Raw genomic sequence first — 25,407 nt, forward strand, 5'->3', positions numbered from 1 at the left:
GTAGGGAGCTCGAGAAGCATGAGGAAGCAGGAGCAGCCCCTTGTCTCTTTGTGGAGCCCAGGCTCAGGCAGGCGGGGGCTCCAGCAGAGCAGAGGCCACCCCCAAACCCCGGTCCCTCTGATGTGCTCCGGCAGCCAGGCAGCCCCCAGGGGAGTTGATGGAGGAGAATCCGGATGAGGCCTGACAGCTCCCAAGGACCAGATGACAGACACGGAGCTTGTGGGGAATGGGACTGTCAGCAGTGAGGGGGGAAGGGCAGGCTCCAGAGACTAAAAAGGGGAAGATGGTCTGGGGGAGGCAGGCTCAAGGCAGGCAGTGGGTGCAGGGTGAGGCCCTGGAAGGTCAGCACACAGGGCAGACCCCAGTGTGTTGCTATGCAATCCCTCTGCCCACTCTACCCTGGAAAACCCAGCAAGGCAATTGGGGGCTGAGAGCCAAACTGTTCCCAGGACAGGGGCAGGAGAACAAAGTGTAAAGCCCTGCAGGAAAAATAAGAATGAAAGAAACAATTCCAGCATGGTGGAAAGGGGAGTGGGGCAGAGAGCAGGCAGAAGCATGTGGTTTCCTGGGCCTCAATTTCGTCCTCAGTGAATGAGACACCCACTCAGGCCACACACATTCAATGAACACCTACAAAATACAAGAATGATCTCAGGTGCCAGGGACACACTTGTCAACACACAGTCCCTTGCAAAGCCTGAGGGGTCTGCAGGTAGACCCTCAGGTGTTTCGGCCTCAGCCACCATGGGTGGCCCCCATGACCCCAGCCTCCTGGTGGTTGCACCCACGTGTGAGCAGCTCCCCTGGAACATGGGGGAGTGGCGCTGTGTGGCTGCTTCCAACCAGCAGAACATGGCAATGGTGATGGGCTGTCACTTCTAGCAGACTCTTCTCCTTAGGAGGCCAGCCGTTGGAGAGGTCTATGCAGGCAGGGAACTGAGGGTGGCCTCTGGCTAAGAGTCTGTGAAAAGTGAATTCTGCCAACAACCACATGGGTGAGCTTGGAAGTGGATCCTTCCCCAGGCAGGCCTTCAGATGAAACCCCAACCCTGGCCAATATCTCAGCTGCATCTGTGATGGACTTTGAAGCCCAGAACCCAGTGAAACCACACCCAGATTCCTGTTGTTTAAGCTGCTAAATTTGGGGATCACTTGTTACACAGCATTAGGTAACCAATACAGGGAGCCACCGGCAGTACACATAACTCCTAAGGTAGCCCCATCAGAACTTTCCTATCCTGCTTTGATTGCATCATGGTTAGCACCACCTCTAGTATCATTTGTTTATCCTGTTATGGTATGTGAGAGTACCTATTTTGACTTTGTAGGTCACAGAATCAGCCTTAACCACTCACCTCTGCCACCAGGGAGCAAAGGCAGTCATAGGTGACATGCACACAAATAGGTGTGTTGGTGTGCCAATAAAACTTTATTTACAAAGACAGGCCACAGGCCAGGTTTAGCCTATGGATTGTAGTTTGGCGACCTGTGTTTTAGGATAAAGTTAGGTTAACAATAATACTAAGTAAACAATAGTAACGGACAGTGCACATACATGGCAAAAACTGCAGTGAATTGAGAGCAATGGGAGTTCCACAAAGTCTGAAAGAATCAAAATGAGGAATTTCCCTGGTAGTCCAGTGGTTAAGAATCTGCCTTCCAATGTAGGGTATGAGGGTCTGATCCCTGGTTGGGGAGCTAAGATCCCACATGCCACCGGGCAACTAAGCTCACACACCACAACTAAGACCTGATGCACCCAAATAAATAAATTTTAAAAAATGAGCCAGAGAGCTCCCAACCCACTGTCTTTTCACAACTACTTAAGCTAGATGACTTACTCATTTTTTTCTATTTTATTTTTAAATTTTGGTCACACTGCGCAGTTTATGGGATCTTCGTTCCCCAACCAGGGATTGAACCCGGGCCCTCAGCAGTGAAAGTACCGAGTGCTAACACTGGACCACCGCAGAAGTCCCTGGATGATTTGTTTTACCCAGAGCCTCTCAAAGGCCTACATCTCAGGCACTGACAGCAGGATGCTGAGCTGGGGGAGACGGGCAGTGGTGTGCCGGCCGGGCTTCACAACCGGCTCCTGCAGCCTCTACTGATTTCCACGGTGTAAACACTCCTGAGGCGGCCAACGTTAGGCCATAAACACGACGCTGTTGAGCGCAGAACTGGGAACAGAGGTGCACGAGGTACCAGTTCTTACTAGCTGCCAGCCTGGTGGGCCTGCCCCAACCCCCACTGTCAGGGCTTGGGAACCATGCCTCCCTGGCCATCTTTGCAGCCTCAGAGCCTTGATATGAAGCCCCTGAGCCCCCGTTGGAAGCCCTAGCGGGACCCTGGTTCACCTCTCTCTACAATCCCCAAGCAGGGAAATTGTTGTAGGAAAGCAGATCCCCGATGTGGCGGGGGGGTGGGGGGGGTCTCACCCCACAAACTCTGACACTGCAAACCACAAAGCCTCTTTATTCAAAGGCTGAATGAAAGCCTGCATGTATGTGTGTGTGTGAGAGAAGGGCTGATGTCACCGACCCCAGGAAGGGCAGGAGAGAGGAGATGGAGGTTCATTAGATTGTGAGGGGGCTTCCCAGGTGGCTCTAGTGGTAAAGAAGCCGCCTGCAACTCAGGAGCCACAGGAGACTCAGGTTCAATCCCTGGGTCAGGAAGATCCCCTGGAGGAGGGCATGGCAACCCACTCCAGTATTCTTGCCTGGAGAATCCCATGGACAGAGGAGCCTGGCGGCCTACAGTCCATAGTCACAAAGAGTTGGACACGACTGAAGTGACAGAGCACACTGTATGCACAGCCTGCGGAAGTGTCTGGTGGGGGCACAGGACCTTCAACTAGAAAACGCTGCAGTCAGAGGGGGTTATGAGGTGGAATCCAGCAACCTTGAAAGAACAGGAGGTTTGCAGTCAGACTCGCTGGTCTCCTGACTTTATCAGCTTTCTACAAATCAGCCCCAAACTAAGCCTATGAAATAATGAGCATTTATTAGCTGGTGGTTTCTGAGAGGCAGGGGTCCAGGACTGGCTAGGCTGTGTGCTTCTGACATCCCCTTCTCAGACACTGACAGAGAGAAGGTGCCCAGGCCATCAGCAGGTTCTTTCCATTGGTTCCAGATGGTTCTGTGGTGGAAAGGGATGGAGCCCAGCCAGGGTGATGGGTGGGCCCAGCATGTGCCTAAAGCATGGCTGGCCTCTCAGGACTGTCACAGAGATGACCTTGAAGCTGCTCCAGGATGTTGCAGTGTGACCTGGAGACCTGAGCTCCAGAGGGCAGGGGGACAGGAAGAAAACTGAGTCCCTCAGCTGAAGTCCTCACTCGCCCTGCCGGCCTGAGGGCGTTCACGCTTGTCCAGCTGTGATTCTGCTTGGTTCCAAGGCCTCTGGCCTGGACCGTGGCTGCAGCTGGCTGTGTGACCTTGACCAGGGAAGGGCAGGGGGGCCTCAGTTGCTGCCGCTGCTGTCCTCACTGTCAGAATACACACCCAGCTGGCTCAGGGAGGACGTGCCGGGCATCTGGGGCGCTGGGCCAGCTACCTGACCATTCTTCATTACACCTGGGGGAGAGGCAAGAGCTAGTAGTCACCTTGGGACAGGTGCAGGCAGGCTGAGCCTGGGGGAGGCCAGAGAACAGGACCAGCCATAACTGCTTGCGTGCAGCCTTTCTGGAAAGTATCTGGCAGACCCATCACAGTTTAAACCCACACACCCCTTGACCCAGCAGCTCCACTTCTGAAATTGGACCCGGGTGGACACAGGCGCCCTGCTGGGGGTGCAGAAAATAGAAATGCTCCAGGTCCCAAGTGAAGCCAAGTACCATGGTGATGAAGAGGGGTGGACCTTGGTTCCACCACTCACCCCAGCTGTATGGTTCTGGGCAAGTGGCTCCACCTTTCTGGGCCTCAGTCTCCTCATCTGACAAATGGAGTAGTAACTGTTTTGATAAACATGGTCACGCATCTGTAAGGCTCGCTGGGTGCCAGGATCTACTGCAGGTGCCTGACTTGGGAGCATCTCAGAGAACCGGCCCCAAACTTTCTGAGGACCCATGAGGCCGATCCTGTTATCACCAGCATCTTCCAGGACAGGAAGCTCAGGCCCAGGGCAGGGGTGAGGGCCCTGGACCAAGGCCACGGGACAAGCACACGAAGGCATGGGGGGTCCTGCTCTTTCCACCTCACAGGGTCCACCTCACCCTAATTCTCCTCCTCCCTGGGGCCCGGGGGCCACACACAGCATTGGTGACACAACAGCCAAGATGTGGATGCGCAGGACCCAACCTGAGAGGCTGGGGCCACTGTCCATGTATGGGGTATGGGCAGCCGGGGTATGGGCAGCCATGAGATCAGACAATTTATTCTACAGGCCTCTGAATGAGGTTTTAAAAGCGAGCACTTGCTCCTTTTGGGCTTCCCTGGTGCCTCCGTGGCAAAAAAATCTGCCTGCCAAGCAGGAGATGTGGGTTTGATACCTGGGTAAGGAAGATCCCCTGGAGAAGGAAATGGCAACCCACTTCAGTATTCTTGCCTCGGAAATCCATGGACAGAGGGGCCTGTCGGGCTACGTCCATGGGGTCGTGAAAGAGTCAGACACGACTTAGCGACTAAACAACAGCTTGCTCCTCTTAATTAAAACAAAAAATTAAAACAGCCCTTCTAGCCTCAACCCTAGTTGGGGACACACCTCACCCTGCCGCCCCTCTCAACAGAACAGCACCACCCAGTGGCTGCCTGAGGCACTGCATGCAGCTAAGGGACTGAACCTACCTGGGAGGGGTGGGGCTCTTCCTCGCCGGATGCTGGTGTCCAGGCCTGTTTTCTTCACAACCAGGCCCGACAGCTGGGGCCTGCTGCCAAGGGTACCCACGCTGCGCTCCCAGCTCTCTGCCTTCCTCTTGGCTTTCGGGGTCTGCTGGGGGTGACGGATGCGGGATGTGACTGGGTGATTTGTCTCCAATCTGTCCCTCCTCTGGCCTCCCTGCTCTCAGTCCCCAGCTGAGCCAGGATCTTTACCAGCTCCACTCCCTGTGGTGTGACTAGCCCTTTCCCTCCTGCTCTAAACTCCTCTGTGGCTTCCCATTGCCCTAAGCTTGGTACTCAAGGCCTCTGCCAATTTTCTATCCCTTACACCCTACCCTTACACTTCCTAAATCACATACACCGAGGTTGCTCATCTCCACATCTGTACCCACAATGTTCCCTCCACCTGGAACACCTGCTTTGTTTTGAGATCACTTGGTGAACTACTCATTCTTCAGTACCCATCTCAAGTATCGGCAACCCCGAGACGCCTCTCCTCTCAGTTCCAGCTCGAGTGAAAGCTGCACGTCTGTGTCCACAGTGCCTCCACTGCTTTATTAGCAGCCTCCCCAGCCGCTGCAGGGTCCTGCCTGTTCACTGCTGAGTCTGTAACAGGAGCTCAGTCTACAGCCATACCACCCTGAACATACCCGATCTTGTCTGTAGCAGGTGCTCAATCAACATGTTTGAGGGAATGAAGGGGGATGCAGGCACCTCCCTGGTGCCTAGTGAGGGGGAGGAACTAGTTAGGGAGAGGCAGAAGGGGGCTCAGTCCACATCCAGCTCTTCAGTCTTATCAGAAAGGACCCCTTTTATGTTTGATGTTTAAATACAGGAACTGGAAACCACTAGAAGCAAGAGGCCCTATTGGGGTTTGGGTGCAGGGGGAGCACGACGGCAGGGGGATGCCTTCACAGAGCTCACCATCTGGGGAGGAGAGAGGGTGGACGAGCAAGTAGATGGTCAGGACAACCACCATCATCTTTGTTTTTTTGGCTGTGCAGCATGTGGGATTTAGCTTCCTGACCAGGGACTGAAAACATGCCCCCTGCCCTGGGAGCATGGAGTCTTAACCACTGGACTTCCAAGGAAGTCCCCAGACACCATCGTCCTAATCAGTGATGGGAAAGAAAGAAGTCAGGGTGATGTGACAGTGTGGGGGTGGGGGAAGGGGACAGCTGCTGTCGATCAGGTGGTCTGGGGAGGAACCTGGTGCTGAAGTCAGACACAGAGAAGTCTGCAAGCGAGATCGTGATGTGGACTGAGCCTGGCCCATCTGAGGGGGCTGGCACAGCTGAGGTGGGGGCAGGGGGAGGAGGAGGACACAGTGGTCACACTGCATTCCCCCTGTGTGCTGACCAGGACAGGTGCTGTCCACTAGGGTAACAGAGAGACCAGCAGTCCCAGCCGAAGCTTGCTCATCTGGCACCACTGAACTGACTGCTGGAATTAATTTCTTTCCTTTACCTTTTGTCAAACACCATCACGGGTTCCCATTAAATGAAACCCAGGGGACAGAGGGGTGGAAAGATAGATTCTTCAGTAAAGTTACGGTGAAATCTGTGTAATGCATAACAAAACAAAAAAGTCCACTATCAAATTACCTACAAGCAAGATAACCAGAAAAGACTTAATAGTTATCCAAGACTATAGCAACCTAGCTTAACCACTGGGTCATCAGGGGGAGGACTTCCCTGATGGTCCAGGGGTCAAGATCTGCCTGCCAATGCAGAGAACACAGATTCGACCCCAGGTATGGGAATATCTCACATCTCAAGGGACAACTAAGCCTGCGCACCACAACTACTTAGCTCATGCGTCCTCCGGCCTGTGCTCCAAAAGAAGAGAAGCCACAGTAATGAGAAGACCTTGCACTGAAACTAGAGTACACCCCACTGGCCACAACTAGACGAAGCCCACTTGCAGCACTAAAGACCCACGGGGGCCAAAAATAAATAAATAAACAGCAGCAACAACACAAGACTAGGGGGAGGGAATGCCCTGGTGGACCAGTGGTTAGGACTTCATGTTTCCACTGCAGGGGGCACAGGTTCAATCCCTGGTGGGGGAACTAAGATCCCACATGCTGTGTAGTGCTGCCAAAATAAAGTAATAAAATAGACTTAAAAGAAAAGACTGGGGGGAAAAATCATACAAGGCCATATTGCTTTGAAAGAACTTTCAATCTCTTATTCCACTTGAAAGAAATAAACAAACAAGAAATTTTAGGTGAATTCTGAGGGTGTATTACGCAAGAAAGACAGAGAGAGAACTCTGATCAGGGGATGCAGCCTCAAAGAAAATATCTTGGTTCTACATCAAAAGGTTGACAAGTGAGAGTGCATGACCCCCAAACCCATCCTCTTCAGGATTCATGGCTTGAACATGGCTGCCCCTGTGAAAGACTACGTTTCCCAGACCCCTTTGCAACAGGATGTGGGCCGGTGGTTCAGTTCTGACCAATGGGGTGTGAGCAGAAGGATCTGCTCAACCAAAGGTACTGTTATCCTTAATGTCCTCCCTGTCCCCAGCCCTTCCCACTGGCCAGCTCAGGGCATCATCCTCAAAGGGGATGGCAAGACATTGAGGTGGAGGATGCCCCGGACAACAGGGTCCAACTTCCCTGTTCAGCATGGCCATGTACAACTGTTATTTGATAGAAAAGTAACCTCCATGCAGTTGTGACTGCTGTTACTTTGGGTCCTGTCCAGTGGCTGGACTAGTATTTAACTAATACAGACCGGGAACATGCTTTGAGTTATAATAAAGTTTCTGGGGTCTCTGCATTATTTACCATTTCCCATTTTAAGCCCCTCCTTCGATTAACCAGAGTGGCCTCAATCACCTTGGATAAGACAGCTGTGGTGAAAAATGCTAGACAACCCCCTATCCCCAACCCCCGCAACCCTCTTTTTCCCTTCTTCCTGCTAATAATAGCACGGGCAGCTCCCAGCCTCCCTTGCAGTTCAAGGTGGCCACATGACTATGTCCAGCCACTGGGACTCCACATTCCAGGGGAGTGGGTGTGGGGGGCATTTGAACCTGGGCCTCCAGGCACTGGCGGGTGCTCCTCCACACCCCCTTCGCCTTCCCACAGCCAGAACCCCAGGGTGCTCTGAGCCAGCTGTGACCACAGAGCTGGCAGCCATGCTCCAGGACAGGGCAGAACTAGGAGAAACGAGGAGCCTTGGATCCCTGAAACGACTGCATGGAACAGGGCTGCCCGGGAGTCCAGCTCAGGACTGTTAAGTGCCTGAGAAATCAACATGTGCCTGAGGTCTCTAAATCCAGCGAGTCTCCTTGTTTCTGCAGCTGGAGAAGGGGTGGAAAACTACAGCCCTGGATTTACAGGGCAGGAACAGACTGGCAGACATAGAGAACGGACTTGTGGGCACAAGGCAAAGGAGAGAGTGGGTCGAGTTGGGAGAGAGGCACTGATGTATATACACCACCACATGTAAAATGGATAGCTAGTGGGAAGCTGCTATGTAACACAGGGAGCTCATCCTGGTGCTGTGTGAGGGGTGGGATGGGAGGGAGGGGATACATGTACATATACAGCTGATTCACGCTGTTGTGCAGCAGAAGTTAACACAACACTGTACAGGAATCATACTCCAATAAAAAAATAATAGAAATAAAAAGAAAACCTTACAGTCCTGGAGGGCTGCAACCTGTTTTTGTAAACAAAGTTTTACTGGCACATGGCCATGCCTACTTATTCGTACACGATCCATGGCTGTTTAGTGCTACAACAATGGTGTTGAGCACTCTGGCTTGGGCTGTCTGTGGCCCTTCAAGACAAAGGTAAGCCAAGCCCTGGCTTGCCCTGTCCCTGCTTCACCTGAGAGCACGTGGGAATGCGGGTGGCCCCACTCACCTCATCCAGGATGGCAGTGGGGTTGGGCCGGAGGGCTGGCTGGGGCTGGGTGGGGCTGGTGTCCTCCTCTGAGTCAGAGTCTTCAAGGAGTCTTCTTTTCCTTGATTCCTCCACTAGCGCCCTGCAGGAAGGAACGTGGAACTTGGGGACATGCTTTTTTGGGGGAACAGTGACCAGGACCCTCCGCCCCACAATGAGGCACCTGGTTTTCCTTTCCTAGCCTCACTGAGTGGGGGATGGGGTGCACAAATATCTTAAAAAAAAAAAAGTTCTTTGTCCACTGAACCCAGTGGGGTGGTTAAGCACTCAGAGGCTGGAACCAGCCTGTCTCGATTTGAACCCCAACTGGGGGACCTCAGTCAGGGCTGTGTACAGCTCCTCATACCCCAGTTCCCTCGACCACAATGGTGGGTCCAAACTCAAACTCAGAACAATGCCCATATCCAAAACGGGCTCAGTGAGCGCAGACTCCTCTCACTGTTAATCCCGGTCTCACTGACCTGCCAACCCAACAGCACTGGCTGTCCACCTACTCTGTGCCCAACCCCCTTCCAGGCCCTGCATGCAGAAGCCAAACTGAGTCCCTGTTCAGATTTTAGGTGAGGAAGGACAGAAGACATCAGGAAAGGGGTGAATCAGCAAGATGGTTCCAGAAGGTGGGAGGTGCCCAGCAGAAGCATGGACAGAAAGGCTGAGAAAGGCTGGCTTGCCAGGCCAGCCCTCGGGGGCAACTGGACCTGGACCCTGGGGCTCCCGCTACTGATGGGAGGCTCCCTGCCCCAACACTATCTGGGCAAACAAGGGGTGCACTCTCCTCCTGGAGTCTGGGGGCTCGGCCAAGCTGGGCAGGTGCCTGCGTGACTGGCCCCCAGTGAGAACCCCAGGCTAGGCCTCCCCTGGGACCACGCCTCATTCACGCCATCACGTCTCATTTTGGGGGAATTAAGCCCATCTCATGACAGGCAGAAGACTCTGAAATTTTGTGCCCAATCCCCCAACCCTGCCCCTTGCCTTTTCCTGCTGTTGATTTTTCCCTGTAACTTTTCATTCTAATTAACCACTGAACCTGGGGGTGGTCCTGGGGACCTTGACACAGATGCCACAAGAGAGAAAACAAGATGGGGAGCGGGATATGGGGAAGGCCTCCCCGAGATGAGAGCCATGCAAAGATCGGGAAGGGGGACTCCACGCAGAGGGAAGGGCACTGCACAGGCTGCGAGGCGGGTGGGCAACCCCGGCCTCCTCTGGCCCGTGTCCCACTCACGCCGTCTCCCGCTCGTCCTCCTCCTGCTCCTGCCTCTGCCGCTCCTCCTCTGACAGGCGGTGCTGCCGCAGCATGGCCTCGAAGTCCACGTGGGCCTGCCGCTGGTTCAGGTCTTTGAGCTCCTGCAGGTTCTCCAGGACCTCCATCTCCAGCTTGGAGTCCTTAGTTCTGTTCTCCAGCACCTGGTGGGGACCAGGGCACGGACATGGGGCTAAGGGCGCTGCGACTCAACCCCCTCTGCCACCCCGCATGGCCTGCCTGACCTTAGGGCATCACCATGGGCAAGGGAAGGAACCCCCAACCCCGGGCCCTGGATGCACAGCGCCTGGTCCCTTGGCTGCACCCACTTCATGGCTCAGAACACTGAGGCTTGGGGAAGGGGACGAGATCGCCTGAGACCATGTGGCTAGTCAGTACTGGAACCAGGTGGCCTGGACTTCCAGCCTGGCTCCGTCACTAAGTAAAAATAATATAAGTTAAAAAAAAAAAAAATGACTCCCTCAGTCTCGGACTCTAGACCCAGGTTAAGGGACTCAGGTGATAGGTCAGGCCCATTCTGGGCAATCCCTCTTTCGTGAGGTCGTCTGGGCCATAGTTTAATCTTAACTTGATCATGGGAGTAAGATCCTTGTATACGCAGCCCTGGGACTACACAGCACGTGTGACTAGGAGGCGGGGGTCTTGGGGACATCTTAGAATTCTACTGACCATTCTCCCCACCCCAACACCCTGCCTGGAAGGTTAAGCAGGAAGGGGAATCGACTCCATCGGCACCCACACACAGGCAGGCACATACACACACACGCACACAGGCGGTGCCTGACTCACCTTCATGGGGTTGTTCAGCTCCTCGTCCTCCCGCTCCTTCTGCACCCTCTTCTCCTCCTCCTCCAGGAGCTTCTCAGCCTGGAAGTTCCTCGTGGCTCCATGCTCCATGGTGTAGTCTGTGTTTTCAGGGTCTGTCTGGGAGGAAGGACGGGCAGACGTCAGCTCCTACGTCTCTGAGCATTAAAAGCTTCTGCTGAACAGTGGCTAGCAGCCTGCAACACCTTCTTTCCCTGTTTCAGGCCTCTTAACACTGATTCTTTCTTTTTCCTGTCTTATTGCTTTGGCGAGCACAGTTCTTTCTTTCCAGTGCTCCTGCCCCTTTCACAGAATCGCTGAACTCCCTAGCATGGATTTTCAGATACTTCTCCACCTGCCCACTGTCCCTCTGCTGACCTTCACCCTCCACATGTTTGCAAATAAGTTTCTAGGTCTCTGCACAAATCTTTTTTTTTTTTTAATGTTTTCCCCACACGGCATCACATGCAGGATCTTTATTCCCTGACCAAGGAACGAACCCATGCTCTATGCAGTGAGAAGTGCAGACTCTTAACCATGATCCACCAGGGAAGTCACTGCACAAATCCCTTCTGTATGTATGTGCACACATGTGCACTTGACCTTCCTCTGATTATAAATTACACATCGACTACGTATAAAGCATGGTCCTATTTGTGTTTATAAAACAGAGAAGCAATATATAACATGGTATCCTGGATGAGACTCTGGAACAGAAAGGTAACATTAGTGGAAAAATTGAATCTGTGTCATGTCTGGAATTTGGTTAAAAGTAACAATCTAACAATTCAGTGTTGGTTTCTTATTGTGGCAGATACAAAGTGGAAATGGAAGATGTTAACAGGAGGGGAAGACGGTGAGGGGCAGATGGGAACTCTCTGCTATCTCTGCAACCTCTCTATGAATCCGAAACTACTCCAAAATAAGATATTTACTGTTTAAAAGAGACCAAGGAGGAGAGTGATCCTTGTGTGCACGTGTATCCAGAGCACATTTTTTTGAAACCCATACAGGAAACTGTTATAAGCGTTTCTATGCCTGGTGACTGGCTGGGCAAAGAAGAGTCGTCAACCAATTTTCCAGTGTCTACCTGCTGGAGTTCTGTTTTTACCACATGCTCACAGACACACAAACATACATATGTAATCCTAGTTATTTCATCAGTTGAAATTCTTCATTAGAAAAGCCAATTTATAACATTCTGCCACAGCTTTTCTAAACTTTAAAAAACTAATGTGTATTCATTAATATCTAAATATATACATACTTCACCACGTAGGTAAAGAAAACGTTTTTTCTGGAGACAACCTAACTCTCTATTAGCTAATGAGCAGACAAATGAAATGTGATCCAGCCACACAGTGGAATACTGCTCAGCTTTAAAGAGGAGAGAGGCACTGATACTTGCTACAATATTCTTGAACAAAGGGCCACACAGTGTGTGATTCCTTGATGTGAAATGTCCAGACAGACAAACCAGAGACACAGAGTGTATTCGTGATTGCCAGGAGCTGGGGGACGGGATGGAGGTTAATGTGGGGGTGATGAGAATGTCCTGGAATTAGAGAACGCAATTTAGCACATTAGGAACATACTAAAACCCACTGAATTATACATTTTAAAACAATGATTTATATGGCATATAAGTCATATCTCATAAAACTGTGTTTAAATAATAAACAATTAAAACATAATGTATTTTTGGTTATTTTAATAAAATCAAATGTTTTAACGGAAGAAAAAAGTCTTTTGGCAAAAAAATACTCAAACAGCACAGAAGTACGAGGAGAAAAAACTAAGTTTTCTTCGTCTCTTTTCCAAATTCTTTTTTTTTTAACCCTTTAGTTGTAGCACGCAAACTCTTAGTTGCAGCATATGGGATCTAGTTCCCTGACCAGGGATGGAATCCAGGCCCTCTGCATTGGAAGCTCGGAGTTTTAGCCACTGGACCACCAGGGAAGTCCCTCAAGTTCTTAATACCACCCTTAGGATGACAATGAAAGTAAAAATATGACTGCTATTAGCCATGAAAATTTCCAATGTGCACTAGCCTGTCCATCAAACCTCGTCACTATACGTCTAGGTTGCTTCTTGGTTTTCTGCCTTTATAAATAACACTCCTGTTAACTGCTCCTTGAACTTCTGCTGTTTCCTGGGGAGAAGGTGAAATGGGATTTCCCTGGAGGGAGGGGACAGGAGTGGTGACCTCCCAGTGGAGGAGGGACCGGGCTGGGTGGCTGCTTACCTTGAAGGTGATCTCTGCCAGGCAGCGCGTGCACTTGATGTAGAAGCGGAAGATGGGCAGGCCCAGGTAGGACTCATTCTGCACTGTTTCTTTGCGAGCATTGAACTTCTTGCCCTTGTAGATGTATTCTCCACATGTCTTACATCTGTGTGGAGGGACAGGGACTCAAGTCACCTCGGTGCCGTGGTTCTTGCCGGTGGGACCCTTGAGCATTCTGGCAGATAACCACTTGCATACCTCCGGGGACAGGGAGCTCCCTCCCTACCAAGAAGTAGGTAAGGCTTCCCCTTAGCCAGCATATTCTTCTCACTAGTATCTGCCTGTCTTCTTGGAAAGCACCCAGACGACCAAAGCTAGGTGAGACTTGCCTGTCGCCCACTCCCAGAAGCCAGACTGGTGTTCATGGGGCATCCTGACCTCCAAAGGGAGGATTCCCTCGGGGGGATACCACACGAAGCGAGGCAGAGCTCTGGCACTCTGACCTCCCTCAGCCCCTCCTGCTTAGCCCCTGTGCTCCCCAGGCCCAGTGTGCTGGCCTCCTGGCTGTTCCTACAAACACCCCAGCTCGGTCCCACCTATGGGCCTTCACCATTGCAATTCCCATAGCCTGTGACATCCTCCAACCCTTAGATTCTAGTTCCACTGGTATTTGTTCTGATATTTCCCTAATCACCCAGCAAAGCCCTCTCCAACCTTCCCCACCACCATCCAGTCACTGTCTTGTGACAATCTGTGTGTCCCACAAACGCTTTGCATGAATGTGCCAGAGCACTTGTTTATTATCTCTACTCCTCACCAGACTAGGACTCTTGGGGTCAATCTTGATCCCCCCAGTGTCCCTGGCATTCAGCAGTACCCAATAAATGACTGCCGAATAAAAACAAATGCATGAAGGAGAAAGAGAAGACAAGCAGATCAGTAATGTGTAAACACGTGCTGAACTTCACTAACAAAGGTGGCTTTGGTTACCACTTCATTTCAGATGTGCAAAGATGAGAAGAACTGTGGGGCTGGGAATTGGTGAGGTATGGTAATTTACAAGACAGTACAAAGGATGAGGTCTGGGGACTAGTGGCAGAGGCGGGAAGCATAGACGGGTTTGGGTGGGGGATCAGGAGGGTTCTTCTGAGGGGATGAAATTTAAGCCAAGCCTTGGAAGGTGGAAAAGAGCTGGCCATGTGAGAGCAGAGGGAAGTGTATGCCAGGCAGAGGGAACAGCCTGTGCAAAGGTCCTGAGGCAGGAACAGACAGGGCTGCTGGAGGAAATGAATGTGTGTACAGGACTCCGTCTCACACTCAAGCTTCTACTACCAAGACTGAGCTCTCAGGCACCGGGTGGGAGCTCTGAGCAGTCAGGAAGATTGATCCTCAACGGCAGGAAAGACAGGTCACCCGCTTACTGGGCTCATGTCTGAGCCAGGACTGGTGACCTGGTCTGAGGTCTGGGGACAGGCTGCTCTCTGTGGATGCCGGGCATGGGGTCTGTCCACCATGACCAGTGCAGGGGCCCTGAGGGGTCACTCACCTCATGTTGAAGGGGGCCATCAGCCGCACCACATACTGCCGATCTTTGGGCAGCTTGAGCTTGGGAATCTTCGATGGGTCAAAGTCAGGGGGGTAGTATTTCTGTGGGGAGGAAGGTAGTGTCAGGGGAGCTGCTTTCAGGTGCAAGGGAGGCCAGAGGCAGAGGGAAGGGCCTCTGGGGAGCTGTGTCTGGGTCCCTAATACCACCCCCAGGTTCAGTGTGTTGATGAGAGAACTCCTAGGAGGCTCACACACTTGTACTCATGGCTGCTATTCATCAATAGCAAAAGGACACAGAGGAAAACCAGCAAAGGCAACAAGGTGCATGAGGCAGGGCCCAGGAGACCAGGTACAAGCTCCCAGGGTTTTCTCCTGATGAAGTCAGTTCCCCCAGTGATATATTGTGACAACACATGTGAAATGTCTCCCAGGGGAGCTCAGGGGGACACAGCACCCAGGGTTTTCACTAGCGGCTGGTCGTACAGGCACATCTGCCCAGTCGTACAGGCACATCTGCCCAGTCGTACAGGCACATCTGCCCACACGATTCCAGGCTCTGGGAGAGGAGCAGATGCTCAGCACAAATCACACTGTTTATACAAACAGTTTAAGCACAGGGAGCCATTCTTTTCTGTGAACTGTGAGAAGCATCCTGAAATTCAAGTTCCCAGAAGCCAGCCAAAGTCCAGCATTGCAAGCCGGCCTTTCTATCTAGGGCAGCAGCCTCAGGCCTGCAGTATTAACTCTTTCTGCATAGGAGCCTGAGATGGGAGATGTAGGGAAGGAGAGCTTGGATTATGGAAAAAAGAACTACATATGATAATCCAAAAATAAAGCACGTTGCGTTCTGAACACTTCCTACGTGCCAGGCACTACATTGTTGTTTAGTTGCTCAGTCTGGTCCGGTTCTTTGTGACCCCATGGACCGTAGCCCAAAAGGTTACTCTGTCTGTAGGATTTCCCAGGCAAGAATACTGGAGTGGGTTGCCATTTCCTTCTCCAGGGGATCTTGCCCACTCAGGGATCAAATCAGCATCTCCTGCATGGCAGGGGAATTCTTTACTGCTGAGCGAGCAGGGGAGCCCCAGGTACTACACAGAGAGTTTGATGTCCGCGGACTCACGGAATTTTTGCAAAGACTCTATTAAATAGAGAAAGAAATGTGCCCATTTCACAGAGGAGGAAGCTGAGTTCTGGTGGTTTCAGCTACTCAGGATCACACAAGGTGAAGAGCAGAGCCAGGATTCAGAACCAGGGACATGACTCAGGAAACTGTGGTATAGTGATCAGAGTTGCAGAGCTGCGGGAGGGAGTATCTTGAGTTTGACTACTCTACTCTCTGGCTATCACATAACCTCTCTGGGTCTCAGTTTCCTCATCTAATAAAGATGGCATAACCTGTCCACCTGAGAAGATTTGATGAATATGACACTTCAAGCAGTGTCTGGGACAGAAGTATCTACCAGTAAGTTATGGAAACAACTGGCCTCTCAGTTGGATCCTCAGGATGGAAGGACCTTCTTGGACACGAAGTCCAACACATTGCACTGGGGCTGGCTGGGGCTGGAGTCCAAATATAGGTGTTTAAAACATTAGAGCACTGAATCACAGTAAGGGGCATCAACCTGACCTCGAAAACCTGGGCTCCGAGCCATCAGTCTGGAGGTCTGTTCTCTACTTCGTCCTGACATCCTGGGCTTACACACTCCCAGGCTGGGGAGCTCAACCCCCTTCCCGGGAGCACACTCCTTCCTGGAGAGTGCGAAACAGGGACTCAGAATTCCGGAGCGCTCTTCTCCAGAAGCTGAACCCTGCCTTCCCGAAACCAGCTCCACACCCCAAGACTCCCAGTCTTCCCCAACAGAACTGGGATTAGTTGATGCAATTGGAAGGATCCCCTTCCAGCAGAGCAAGAGAGGTTAGCAAAGCCTAATCCCTCCAAGGAACACGCTGGGCTAGAACCCCAAGCGGGGCGGGACTTAACAGAGGAATGCCTCCTGAAGACGAGGGTGTAAACGCGAAGAACACAGAGCTAAGGAACCTCCGCCCTCAAGAGACCTATAGGATAATCCCCTTAAAAATCCAATCAGAAGTGACTGGGTAAATAGCCTAAGCTCCGCCCACACAGGTGACTGGGTACACTCCAGCCTCGAGGCTTAGCGAAGGCCCACCCTCCACTGAAAGTGATTGGGAGGAGTCTAGAGAGCCCCGCCCAACGGAAGGCCGTTGGAGAAGAAGACAAAGGTTCTAATAGGGTATACGTAGCCCCCCTCGACCCGAGCTCCGAGACGTCTCACCCCAGGTCGAAAACCCTAGTCGCCGAACACTTACGTTTAAAACTTTTCGCTCCGACATCTTCGCCTCCTACTGTTTTCACGCGCACAAGAGTACTGACTATGCTTGGTGCTTATCGAACTTCCCCGACTCTTTGTATTTCCGCTTCCGTCACCTCCTTCAGCCGCTATCATTGACTGCAGTGTACATGCCTTGCCTTTTTCATTGGTTCTGATCCCCGCCTCTCAGCATTCGAGTCCATCTGTCTTCCCTCCCCAGTGGCAACCTCATCAATGTGCCACAAAGGTTCCGGGGTCGTTCTGGATTTGAAGTTCTGAGGAGCTTCGCCCCCTAGAGGTCGTCAGGGGACGTGGCTGCTGGCAGCGACATCCCCTATAGTTCTTTTATTCAACAAATAAAGAACTCAGTGTTGAGCGCTTACCCTGTAGACCCTACACGTCGTTCCTGTGTCCCTAGCGCTCACTTGGGGACTGGGACAGTTCTCACGGGCCCCACCCAAGTTTATCTTGAATCACCGGTAGAGACTCAAAGACCAGGCTTCAGATCTACCTCCCGCTACATGCACTGGCTCCCAGATGTCCACTCCATGGTTTGCCTCTGAGTTGTCCTTCTAAAGAGGACGTTCCTTCTCGCACTTCCTCCTTTCCTTTTACACATGTTTGTTCTGTGTCAAAGATGTACTCAGTCTTTGGGGCACATCGCAGAACAAGATTTCTGTCCTCATGGAGATCACTGTCTGGTGGGACTGACTGGCAATAAACACACAAAAAAACCCATTCGGGTCCTGGTCAGTGACCCAAAGACAATAAAACAGGGTGACATATGGTAAGTTATGAGAAGGGGCTGCTTGAGATGTATGAGTGTCCTATAACTGCTGTAACAAAGTACCACAGGCTCAATTTTTTAAATTATTTTTTGTTTGTGCTGGGTCTTCATAGCTGTGCTGGCTTTCTCTAGTTGTGGTGCGAGGGCTTCTCATTGCATGGCTTCTCTTGTTGCGGAGCATGGGCTCTCTGGTCCATGGGCTTCAGTAGTTGCGGCTCCAAGGCTCTAGAGCACAGGCTCAGTAGTTGTGGTGCTTGGGTTTAGTTGCCCCGCAGCATGTGGGATCTTCCAAGACCAGGGTGTCAAAACTGTGTCTCCTGTATCGGCAGGCGATTTCTATCCACTTTACCACCAGGGAAGTCCTTAAGCTCATTACTTCAAAACATTTATTAGAGTTTTGGAGATGAGAAGTCTGGAATGGGAGGCAGGGCTGGTTCCTTCTGCAGGCTCCAGAAGAGAATCCATTTCCTTGTCTTTTCCAGCTTCCAGATGCTGCCAGAATTCCATGGCTGGTGGTCTTGCATCACTCTGATCTCTGCCACCACTGTCACATCACCTTCTCTGTCTCCCTCTGACCTTCCTGCTTCCCATCAATAAGGACACTTGCGGTCATCCTTGCAGCCCCCTGGATAATCCAGTATAACTCTACTTCATTTTCATTAACTCAGTGAAAGATCCTCAAACGTTAAGGATCCTCAATTCTGTTAAATTAATCACAGCTGCAAAGCCCTTTTTGCCATGTAAGGTACCATATTCAAAGGTTCTGGGAGTAAGGACATGGATATCTTTGGGGGAGGGGTCTTTAGTCTTTGCCATAGCTGAGGTGGTTAGGAAGGCTTCTTGGAGGAGGTAACCTTTGAATTAAGAGCCTTGAGTGAAATGTACAGAGAAGTTCCTGGACTGAGAAAAAGCCTTCAGAGCCTGGCTGTGTGGCCCCCTCCTCAGATAAATCATCCCAGATAAACTTATGTCCACCTCCAGTACGGCTCACATCTGGGCAGCTTTTTAAAAAAATGTATCTATTTGGCTGCATCAGGTCTTAATTGTGCCATGAGGGATATTTGCTGCATCATGTGGGATCTTTCCTTGTGGTGCAGGAATTCTCTAATTGTGGTGCATGGGCTCAGTAGTTGCAGCACTTGGGTTTAGTTGCTCTGAGGCATGTGGGATCTTAGTTCTCACCAGGGATGGAACCCATGTCCCCGCTGCATTGCAAGGCAGATTCTTAACCACTGGACCACCAGGGAAGTCTCTCTGGGCAGCTTTTGAGTAGGTGCGTGAAGCAAACTGCTGAACTCAACAGGTCCCATCATTCCATCCCAGGCAGCACCCACATCACCCCTACTCTGCCTCCCCCAGCCCCGTTTCTTCCTCTGGTCCCGCCCTGATCCCACGTGTGGGAGTGGGGACTCAGTGTGTGTGTGTCCTGATCTGTTTCTCCTCCCTGGGGCTCATGTGGATCTGTTGAAGGAAGGAAGAGTCCCAATTCCAGTGACACTGATCCTTTCCTTTTTTTTTTTTAATTTAAATTTATTTAATTAGAGGCTAAGTACTTTACAATATTGTATTGGTTTTGCCATAGATCAACATGAATCCGCCACGAGTGTACACGTGTTCCCAATCCTGAACCTCCCTCCCATGATCCTTTCTAATTAATTAAAAAATCTCATATTCACAGTTCTCAAAGCATTGCACTCTGTCAAAGGCAGGAGGGAACACATTCCCATTTCACAGATTGACAAACTGAGGCTCAGAGAGGCAAAGTCACTTGTCCAAGATTGCCCAGCAGACAGTGGAGAACCCAGGCTGGATAGGTCCCATTCACCCTTAGGTGGATGTCAAGGGCATGGCCCCTCTTCAGGGGTGTGGGGAGCCCCTGCTACTTGCCCAGGGTCATGGAGGCAGCAGCAGGGAGACTCCAGGCACTCCATTCCCCGTAGTCGGTGAGGTCCTGAGCGGCCACCTGGATGCAGTACTTGGCTTGAGGCCTCACAGCCTTGAGGGTGAAGGATGTGGCTTCAATTGGCCCCACCTGAGAGCAGAAGCAAGGCTGGGTCAGTGGGAATGAGGATACTCTGATCAAGCCTTCTGTCCCCCCCCAGGCTGTTGCCCTGGGACTCAGGCACCGATGTCCATTCGAAGCAGCATGCCCTCTGCGGCCCCCTGCACGCCTTTGGCCACCTTCAACATCTTGCTGAGCAGAGAAAGACTACCCCTCCAGGGTCAGGCAGTTCTTGGTCAACCAGGAGCATGCTTTTCATATACAAACCAACCCACCCTGTGTGCACACCCCCACTAATCCCTTTCTCCATCACTCACTCCTGTTCACAGCTGAGTAATGTTCCCATGAGGGGACGGACCACACATTGTGGACCCATCATCTGTTGAGGGCCCTGACATTGTCTCCTCCTTATGCCATTGTGAGTAATGCTGCTGTGAACATTCATGTACAAGTATTTGTTCAAGATCCTGTTTTTAATTTTTTCAGGTGGATGCTCAGGAGTGGAACTGTTGGGCTGCCTTTTCAAAGAAATATTTATTTATTTTGGCTGTGCTGAATCTTAGTTAGAGCATGCAAACTCTTAATTGCAGCATGTGGGATCTAGTTCCCTGACCAGGGATTGAACCCTGGGCCCCCTGCATTGAGAGCTCAGAGTCTTAGCGACTGGATCACCAGGGAAGTCCCTGGGCTGCCTTTATGTCACACACCAGCACCCTAAGCTGTGACCAAGACCCCAGTGCACATTTACACATCCTCTTCCCTCTATCCAAGAACCACCACCCTCGTCCTCACCTGACGGAAGCGAGCAGCCCCATGACGCTTGTAGCGGATCCGGTACTTGAGGGAGAAGATCTCTGGGAAGGGCCAGGTCCGGGGGGGCTCCCATTGCACCCACAGCCGCTGCCCAGGGAGGGGGCTCAGGCACACGCCTTCTGGAGGATCCGGTTTGACTGATGGACAAGCAGGAGGCAGGGTCAGCAGAGGGGACATTCATTCATTCATTCAACCAAATGATAAATATTATTGAGTGCACGGCGATGTTCTGGACATTGGGACACAGTAGCCCTGTCCTCTTGGAGCCCAGTCCCTTCAGGCAGAAGACAACAGACAAGAGGCAAATCTGAAGGTCATAAAGGGGAAGGAAGAGAGTTCAGGAGTGCAGGGAGGGGAGTGGGCTGCAATATTCTTTGAGACACAATTTACACACCAGAGAACTCACTCTTTTAAAGTGTACGGTTGTCGTTTTCATATATTCAGAGTGTTGTGTGACCATCACCACTGTTTAACCCAGAACATTCCATCACCCCTCAAAGAAACTCTGTCCATATTAGCAGTCACCCTCCATTCCTCACTCCCTAGACCCTGACAACCAGGAACCCACTCCCTGTGTCTCTGGATCGGCCTGCTCTGCACGTTTCCCATCAGTGGAATCACACCTGTGTGTCCTTCCGTGTCTGCTTCTCTCACTGAGCATCGTGTTCTCAGGGTCCGTCCACATGGTAGTGAGTGTCTGGGCTTCTTTGCTTTTTATGGCTGAATAATATTCCAGGGTGTAGATGGACACATTTTGAGAATCCATTCATCAGTTAATGAGCATTTGTGTTGCTTCTGCTTTACGGATAATGCTGCTATGAACATTCACGTACAAGTTTTTGTGCTTTCATATCTTTTAGATATATACCTAAGGACTGAAATTTCTGGATTACTCAGTAATTTATCTTTAAATCTTTGAGGGTCTGCCAGACTGTTTTCTAGCAACCACTAACAATGTGTGATGGTTTGCAATTAAAAAAAAAAAGTGCTCAGGGGAGGATTCACTGAGGAGATGACATCTGAGTTGAGACCTATAGGAGGTGAGGGAGTAAATGCAGATCTAGGGAGGAAGAGCCGTCTACACAGAGGGCACAGCATGTGCAAGAGCCCTGGGGCAGGACTGTGCCTGACATGCTGGAGGAACAGTGAGGAGGCCCGTGTGGCTGGAGCAGAGTGAGCAAAGGGGAGAGGGGGAGGAGGGAAGGACAGGGAGGGGATGGGGAAGGCCGTGCAGGGCACTGTGGGCCATGAGAAGGACTCGGGCTTTCACCCGCAGGAAGGTGGGAGCCCTGGAGGGCTGTGAGCAGTGCAACGATGGGACCTGACTGTAGTGCTCACAGGTGCCCTCTCGTGGCTGCCTCAGGAAGCACAGATGGATGTGAGGGCAGGAGCGAGGGAAGGACCGAGATCGGCCGCGCGGTCCAGGTGGGCGATGATGAAGGCTGGACCAAGCAGGGGCTCCGGAGGGGGGAGAAGTGGGCTGATTCTTGGTCAACTGTGAAAGTGGATCCCACCGAATCCGTATGGATAGACAGGATCTCATCCTGACAGGAGGGAGGTGAGCCTGTTGTGGGGGAGGAGTAGGAGGAAGGTGGGGGGCCCTCCACACCCCCACCTCGACCCCTACTCACTGATGTGCTCTGGGACAAAGGGCACGAAGCTGCTGCTGACACCGCCGGGGTGGACAGCTGTGATGTTGAGCACATAGGGCACCATGGAGAACATCTGGACGTCGGGGATGACACAGCTGGTGGCTTCCGGTGTCTGCTGGAGGCAGGGCCAGCTTTCCCCATGAGCTGCCACGCCAAGCCTGTACATAGAAGGGGTGCTGTGAGGATCCTACCACTTCCTGCTGGCCCACCTGTGCCCTGATCCCACGTGAGGACAGTAGGTCCCGGTCTTGGCTGTGTGATCCTAGGCGGTCCCTCAACCCAACATCACAGAACTTGGGTGACCCAGGGTCGGAGGGAATACCCCACTGGAAGGTGCTAGGGTCTAGGCTGTAAAGCTTTCTAGATTGTCAACATTCCAGCCTTAGAATGCCAACATTCCCAGGTCTATGGTTCACAGATTCTGGAGTCTGGAATAATGATTCCAATTCTCTTGAGTTCTGGCACCCTTAGATTTCAGACTCTAGAGACTGGAGTTCAACACCACCCACAGAACCTTCCACAGCGTCCAAAACGTTCTGCCTCTGCAGTGTGGATGCGAAGTGCAGCCAGTGCAACCGAGTGGGGCTTCTATTTTATCTAATCTACCTGAGTGTTTCCTGGTGGCTCGGATGATAAAGAATCTGCCTACTATGCAGGAGACCTGTGTTTTACTGCTGGGTAGGGAGGACCTCCTGGAGAAGGAAATGATAACCCACTCCAGTTTTCTTGCCTGGGAAATGCCATGGATAGAGGAGCTTGGAGGGCTGCAGTTCCTGGGGTCACAAAGAGTCGGCTACAACTGAGTGACTAACACTTTCTGCTTTCTTTCTAATCTACATGAAGTTTCTAGTTATCAGAAAGCTTGAGAAAGTTTCTCAGAACAACTCAGGTGTATGAATCTACTTTCCCAAACACAAATGTTATAAAATCTAATTAGAGATCAATATTTTCCAGTGAACATTTAGCATCTGAATTGAAATGTGATATATATACATAAAGCATCAATGGAATTTCCATGACTTAGTATAACAGGACTGAATGTACAGTATCTCATTAATTTTTAAAGTTTTGATGACATGTTGAAACAATACTTTGAGCAATCCTATTCATGATAATAAATCAATTTCTAGTATAAATTTTTAGTATAAATGGAGAAGGAAATGGCAACCCACTCCATTATTCTTGGCTGGAAAATCCCATGGACACAGGAGCCTGGCAGGCTACAGTCCATGGGGTTGCAAAAACTCAGATATGACTGAGTGACTGAATGTGCATATTAGTATAAATTTAAATATATGAACTCTATATAAGCATGTTAAAGCACATTATATTCAATCATATTAAATGCTACATCTTTGGAATATTTGAATATTATTTAAATAAAATACTAAAACCAGTATCACCATTTTGTTTTTAAATTTTTCAAATAGGGCTTCTAGGAAATTTTACCCTCCATACATGGCTGACAATATGTATTCTAGGGAGTATATTTCTAAGGGTTGGTGCTGCTCTAGAATTTTGAGTGTTTCAGGTTCTCGCTAAGTGTTCAGCTACCCTGATCCTAGGGGTCAGCCCAGTTTTAGTCCCCATGAAGCCCTCCAGGCTGTCTGACCTGTAGGTGGCAATGAATGATGTCGGCCTGGTGGAGTTCGGAGGAGTGGGCGGCAGGGTCCAGGAGCAGTCCACGGCGACCGGGTACCTGGAGGCCTGGCACCGCACCCTGGGCTGGGAGGAAGCTACTGGGTGGCCTGGAGAGAGAGGGAGAGTGTGAGCTTCTCATCCACTGGAACTGTCAAAGCCTTGCTGTGGCTCACCAGCCCCCATCTTGCTACCAGTCAGTGCTGGGCACACAGCAGGTGCCTAATAAAGGTTTGTAGAATGAATGAGTACATGAATGAAAGGCATTCACATCATCTCCCATCCCTTGATACAACCTGCCAAGGCAGGAACTATTAGCCCATTTTCCAGATGGGAAAACTGAGGTTGAAGGAGTCACAGAGGGGACCTGGGGGTGGTAGGGACTTCTGGTGGGAGAGAGATGCTTTCCTAAACTCCCTCTTTGTGATAGTTTTGTTTTGAATCACATGAAGTGAATGAATACAGTTAAAATGTCTCTCTCTCCCAGCCTCCCTCCCTCCAGGCTGTGGCTGCCGCTTCCTGGTCCCCTTGGGGTAGGTCTTGCCTCTTTGTGCCTCAGTTTCCCCCATCTATGCAATGGGATGGTAACTCTCTCCCGCAAGTGGGCATACAGAAGGCATGTGGGCTCTCAGCCCACCCAGAATATTCCATGGCGGCATACCAATCCAGTCCTCAGACAGTGTCTCTCTGCCAGGACTCCCTCCAACCCCTGGGGTCCACACATACCTTCTCTCTCGCGACAGAATGAGCAGCCCAGCCAGAGGCTGACGGCAAAAGCCAGGACGAGTCTCAGGGCCATGGCTCCGGCAGGCTCTGCTCTCAGGGGCTGGGACCAGGAGCACCCTCAGGGAGGCAGGGGACTCGGGTCCCACCCAGGGGAAAGCCCAGCCCCCTTTGGAGGCCCCCTACTTCCCCTTCCCTGTCTGACTCACCGCCCAGTTCCTGGGGCCCTGGAGGAGGAGCCCCCAGTCCCTTCTCCGGCCACCCCCAGTTTCTGGTGCGGAAGGCCCCGAAAGTGGGGGCAGAGAGAGGAGGCCACAAAAGGGAGAAGTGGTGACCCCATGGCCTTTCCCAGCAGAGCCTTCCTTCCGGCTTCAGCAAGGAGGGGGAGCCCCCGGGGAGGGTGGTAATGACAGCGAGAGAGACAACAGAGAGGCGGGATGCGGGGGGGCACTAAGCAAGACAGACTGACAGACCCGGGTGATGTTGGATCACTCATCAACCACTGAGATGGGGACCCCTCCCCCCGCCAGCTGCACTCCATGCTCCAGGCCACAGAGAGGCAGACACCCAGGTTTTTGGGCGGACATCCCCCACTGAGGACATTCTCCGAGGACCTGGGATGCCCGGGGAGAGGCAAAATGACTGCTGGGTGCCGTGGAACCCCGGGGACAGGCTGGACACAGGGCCACCTCCCTGCTTGAGCTGGAAAGAGCCAAGAACCCCCAGGGGATTTCAGAAGGTTAGCCCAGGAGCAGGGAGGCGAGGGTGGGACCCTCTGGGGACCGTCCCACCAGGAACGGGTTTCATGTGAGAACAGTGAAGTAAGGTGTATGATCTGATTCTGTCTTCACTTAACACTTGGATATTTTGTTCACCATGAACTCTGGGG

The 25,407-nt window shown here is 51.6% G+C and overlaps 2 protein-coding genes across 3 annotated transcripts; both read right to left on the reverse strand.

The window, feature by feature from the left end:
• Positions 1–1,406: 1,406 nt before the first annotated feature.
• On the reverse strand, positions 1,407–17,000 carry YJU2 (YJU2 splicing factor homolog). Of its 2 annotated transcripts, none has more exons than XM_005208943.5 (8): positions 16,902–17,000; positions 14,572–14,672; positions 13,047–13,191; positions 10,787–10,921; positions 9,959–10,140; positions 8,695–8,815; positions 4,782–4,926; positions 1,407–3,572 (listed from the first exon to the last, which is right to left on the reverse strand). In XM_005208943.5, the coding sequence occupies exons 1-8, from the start codon at positions 16,923–16,925 to the stop codon at positions 3,460–3,462; spliced, it is 966 nt and encodes a 321-aa protein (XP_005209000.1). In that variant the 5' UTR covers positions 16,926–17,000; the 3' UTR covers positions 1,407–3,459. The 2 variants fall into 2 exon arrangements, with proteins under 2 accessions (XP_005209000.1, NP_001069159.1); NM_001075691.1 differs by having other exon boundaries at positions 2,987–3,572; positions 4,782–4,923; positions 16,902–16,986.
• A 2,199-nt stretch (positions 17,001–19,199) lies between these two features.
• EBI3 (Epstein-Barr virus induced 3) lies at positions 19,200–24,620 on the reverse strand. Its single transcript, NM_001100365.2, is given in 5 exon segments — positions 19,200–19,722; positions 20,485–20,642; positions 22,137–22,315; positions 23,770–23,905; positions 24,522–24,620. Coding segments are annotated over 5 exon segments (699 nt in total). The 5' UTR covers positions 24,595–24,620; the 3' UTR covers positions 19,200–19,569.
• Positions 24,621–25,407: the final 787 nt, after the last annotated feature.

The sequence above is a fragment of the Bos taurus genome, chromosome 7 (assembly GCF_002263795.3).
Source record: "Bos taurus isolate L1 Dominette 01449 registration number 42190680 breed Hereford chromosome 7, ARS-UCD2.0, whole genome shotgun sequence".
Taxonomy (NCBI): domain Eukaryota; kingdom Metazoa; phylum Chordata; class Mammalia; order Artiodactyla; family Bovidae; genus Bos; species Bos taurus.

Coding starts and splice junctions, on each gene's coding strand:
- YJU2 (XM_005208943.5), bottom strand. CDS start 16,925: ATGTCGGAGCGAAAAGTTTTAAAC. Junction 14,673..16,901: donor CGGAGCGAAAAGTTTTAAAC/GTAAGTGTTCGG, acceptor TCCTCCCCACAG/AAATACTACCCCCCTGACTT. Junction 4,927..8,694: donor CCACTGCCATCCTGGATGAG/GTGAGTGGGGCC, acceptor CGTCACCCCCAG/CAGACCCCGAAAGCCAAGAG.